Here is a 3,502-nt window from a genome sequence, read left to right on the forward strand (position 1 = left end):
AAGTTTATATATTCTTTTACGTGGAACATTGAAAAAAGGAGCAGATAAGAGAAAAAGGGTGTCAGTTACTATTTGTAGGCAGTGTAGGCTTTTCTGGGTCCTACCTTAATGGTTGGACTGTCAATCTAAAGACAGGGAACGAAACTTTGGCCCTGTTGAAATCATTAGCAAACCTTCTGTTGGGTGTTTTAATGCGCTCACAAGGCAAATAATAGGCAAGGACTCTTATGAAATGCTCTGTTCTTACAAAGCCTGATAGTACATGTGCAAATGAATCTGATACTAATACAAGATAGGCACTATAATAAAGGGGTTATAAATTATAATATTACTGTGGACTGAAGCAAAGAACAAGACTGAGATATTTTGAGGAACTGCAGATCTATGCAAAGTTTAAATGAGATGCAGCAAGTTGAAGAGGAGGTGTGGAATCAGAAGCAAAAGGCAGAATCCATTCAGGCTTGCCTGGCAGAATATGGCAGTAAAAAATAGCACGAACAAACGCTAGCTAAATTGGTAAAAAGGTAATGTATATATTGGGGGTAAAAGAGCACTACAGCAAAATTGGATCCTTCTGTAAAGGAAAGGAAACAAATAGATATTGATGACTGCAATGACACTAAAATAAAATTTAAAAAGTAATCAAAACTTTGCCATACTACAGCATTTAATAAAATTAAGGCATGGAAGATGTGAAAATATACGCATCATCCATTGATGGTCATATATGTCCACTGTGTTTAAGAAGAATATAATGCAACTACAGCAGTGCTGGGGGTTTTTTTGGTAGATGCTAGCAGGTGTGGAGGATTTGGCTATTGATCCCTGCAACGTGAAGAGGTTGATACTTGCCATAATAAGCCTGTCACCCAAAACCTGTCTTTGAAAACCATTGAAACTGATTATAAAGAAAATACTTGAACTTCATAAATGTTAAAGGAGCCTTCAGATAAGGTGATAGTATGTGTTTCTCAACTAACAACTCCTTCAAAATAACTTTTCAAAATGTCGTGGACGAAAGAAACTCCTGCTCTAAAAATGAAACTTGAAGTTTCAAAGAGTGCCGAGGCTGAAAACTGCATGTGTTAAAGTTGGAAAAAGTTATAATTAAATTTTTACCTCCACTGTACAGGACACACAGTACTTGATGAGCAGCTGTTTCTACTTTAAGTGTATGGCTTCAGGTCTTTCTCACTGTACGTTGTTCTGGAGACAAGATTTGCTCTTTTGTCAGAGTTTTTGATGGTATTGATCATGGTCGTATTAAATTCTAAAATCGCTTCTCTGGTGAAGAGGTAATGACTTTTTTTTCATTTTTTTTTTCATTTTTACAGTTGGGAAACTGAGGCATTGCTGTAGGAAGTTTGAGTGGCCTGTTTATTGTGGCTCTGGGTTGAATTTTTTGAAACATAGAGACTGTGAAAACACCTCTCATCAAATTCAAAAGTAATTGCAGTTTTAGATATGCAGCATTTGGGGCAATTTTAAATCCCATAATTTCAAGTCAGGAAATGAGGAATGCATTCAATTGGTTTTGTTGTTGTTTTTTTGTTTTGTTTTTGTTTTCTTTGCTGTGGTGAAAAACTGTGGCAGATGCAGGGGTAGACCCCAGTTCTGCCTTAGTAAGACCATCTTCTGTTTTGTTCGCTACCCCTGTGATAAAGGAGGCGCTTGGCCCTACAGTACCCAGCTGCTCCTTCCCTGTGCTGCTGCCCACTGATCCCTGGATGCCTGTGAGGACAAAAGTGTGACCCTGGATTTAAAGACTGCTAGAGTTGTGTCTCTGAAGGAGACACGTTTTGTGTTGTAAGGGCAAACTTAATTCCCTCAGCTCCAAACTTGCACAGTGGTAACATTTCTTAAACCTGGGGAAGAGCTGGCTGTTTGGTTAGTTTTTGTTGTGCAGAAATATGTTGACAGCCACTGGTTCACTGCTAGATGTCTTCACCTTTAGCTGCACTGCACACGTAGTTGGGGTCTCATCTGAAGCGAGTCAGGAATAGCAGTGGTGAGTTGGTACCCTCTTTAAGGACCAGCCAATGCATGGAATGAGATGTCCTTCTTCACTGGGTCTGTCTTCTCCAACCCTAAAGATGATGAGAGGACTCTACAGTTCATTCTTTGCAAAAAGCCGTGGAGGGAACAGGCAACAGGCAGCCCTGGCAGCCAGGGTAGGTCTCTCTGTAGGTCTCTCTGGGTTGTCCCTGCAATTTGCCTAGGGATGTTTACCACTCTCTCAGTCTGGCCCTCTCATAGTCAGTATCTCCAGTCCTTGATGCGGATACCTGACTTGCAGTGTCCACAAGACATTCTGAAGATGCCCAGGTCCTTTGTTACCCATGCTTGGTGACCACAGACTCATTGATTTCAGTGTTGTGTGGGTCACCTGTGGCCAATGGTGACTGAAGTTACAGCAAAATTTCAGACTTTTTATCCCTCCACCTTTCTGAAGTGGAAGGATGTCACCTGAGGGGAAAAAGCAGCAACTCACCTGGAGAGGACGGGGAGGTGAGGAGAAGGGAAGGAAGGGTGGTGCAGCAGTGAGGCTCACTCCTCTAACACGCATGCACAAAAAGCCTGCACTGCTTAGAGGTCACTAGTCCAGGGGACAGAGACTCTTCGGCCTCTATCTGTGTCACCTCCTGACCTTGTTTCCTCCACTTCAACCCTTCTGTCTTACTTCAGTCTCTGCTGCTGTTTTTACACCATTGTCCCTCTTTCTTTGTCTGGCAAATTGGATACTGCTTCTGTACACCTTGTAACTCCTCTGATGAAGTCTTTCTGCTCAGTTTGTGCTCTGCTGCATCTTCCCTCCATGCTCCTTGTGGTCTGACAGGGGTGCACACCTCGCCTTTCCCCAATGTCCAGTGTCACCCTGGCAAATTAAAATTTTCTGCTCCAAAGCATGGCATTCAAGAGGTATTTTTAAGTGTTTTATATAAGAATATAAACGATGTATTTTTCTGTGACCTCATTCTAAGACATAGCTGAACTGTTTCTGCTGAATTTTCCAGAGAATTTCAGCCTCAGGCATACATATGGCCTGGAAAATTTCAGCCTAAATGCTTGAAGTTTGGCGAAGTTTATATGCACCTGAAAGTAGCCTTAATAATGGGAAGTGTCAGACTGTTTTAGCTGTGTAGCTATCTGCATTGTTTATAATTATACTTAAGTATTGGATGTGGAACAGAAAATGTTACACTTGGAATTAATTAAAATTGAATTTGAGTAAATGTTATTATTGGACTCGAGACTTGGAAATAATACCCTGAAACAGAAGATGGTGGCAATCAGCAGTGCTGCTGATCTTCATGAGAATCTTGTGAAGGAGACTCAAGACTTGCTTTGAACAAGGATTTCTGTTTTGGAAGGTGAATATGACAGGCGATACACAGAATTAACATTAAAACACAAAAATAAACATAGATGGTATTCTAGTCTATAGGAGGAAGTTCAAATTGTCACCTGAGACCCTGTAAGAAGGAATCTCTAGTTCATCTGC

At 41.0% G+C, this 3,502-nt stretch overlaps 1 protein-coding gene across 1 annotated transcript in view; it reads left to right on the forward strand.

Moving 5' to 3' along the window:
• Window positions 1-2,093: 2,093 nt before the first annotated feature.
• Window positions 2,094-3,502, forward strand: part of LOC104276380 (AT-rich interactive domain-containing protein 1B-like) — a 75,433-nt gene continuing 74,024 nt past the window's right edge. Inside the window, exon 1 of the mRNA XM_009872672.1 lies at window positions 2,094-2,171. Within this exon, the coding sequence (XP_009870974.1) occupies window positions 2,094-2,171 (78 nt within the window). The remainder of the gene's footprint in view (window positions 2,172-3,502) is intronic.

This window comes from Apaloderma vittatum, unplaced genomic scaffold, assembly GCF_000703405.1.
Source record: "Apaloderma vittatum isolate BGI_N311 unplaced genomic scaffold, ASM70340v1 scaffold20437, whole genome shotgun sequence".
Lineage (NCBI taxonomy): Eukaryota > Metazoa > Chordata > Aves > Trogoniformes > Trogonidae > Apaloderma > Apaloderma vittatum.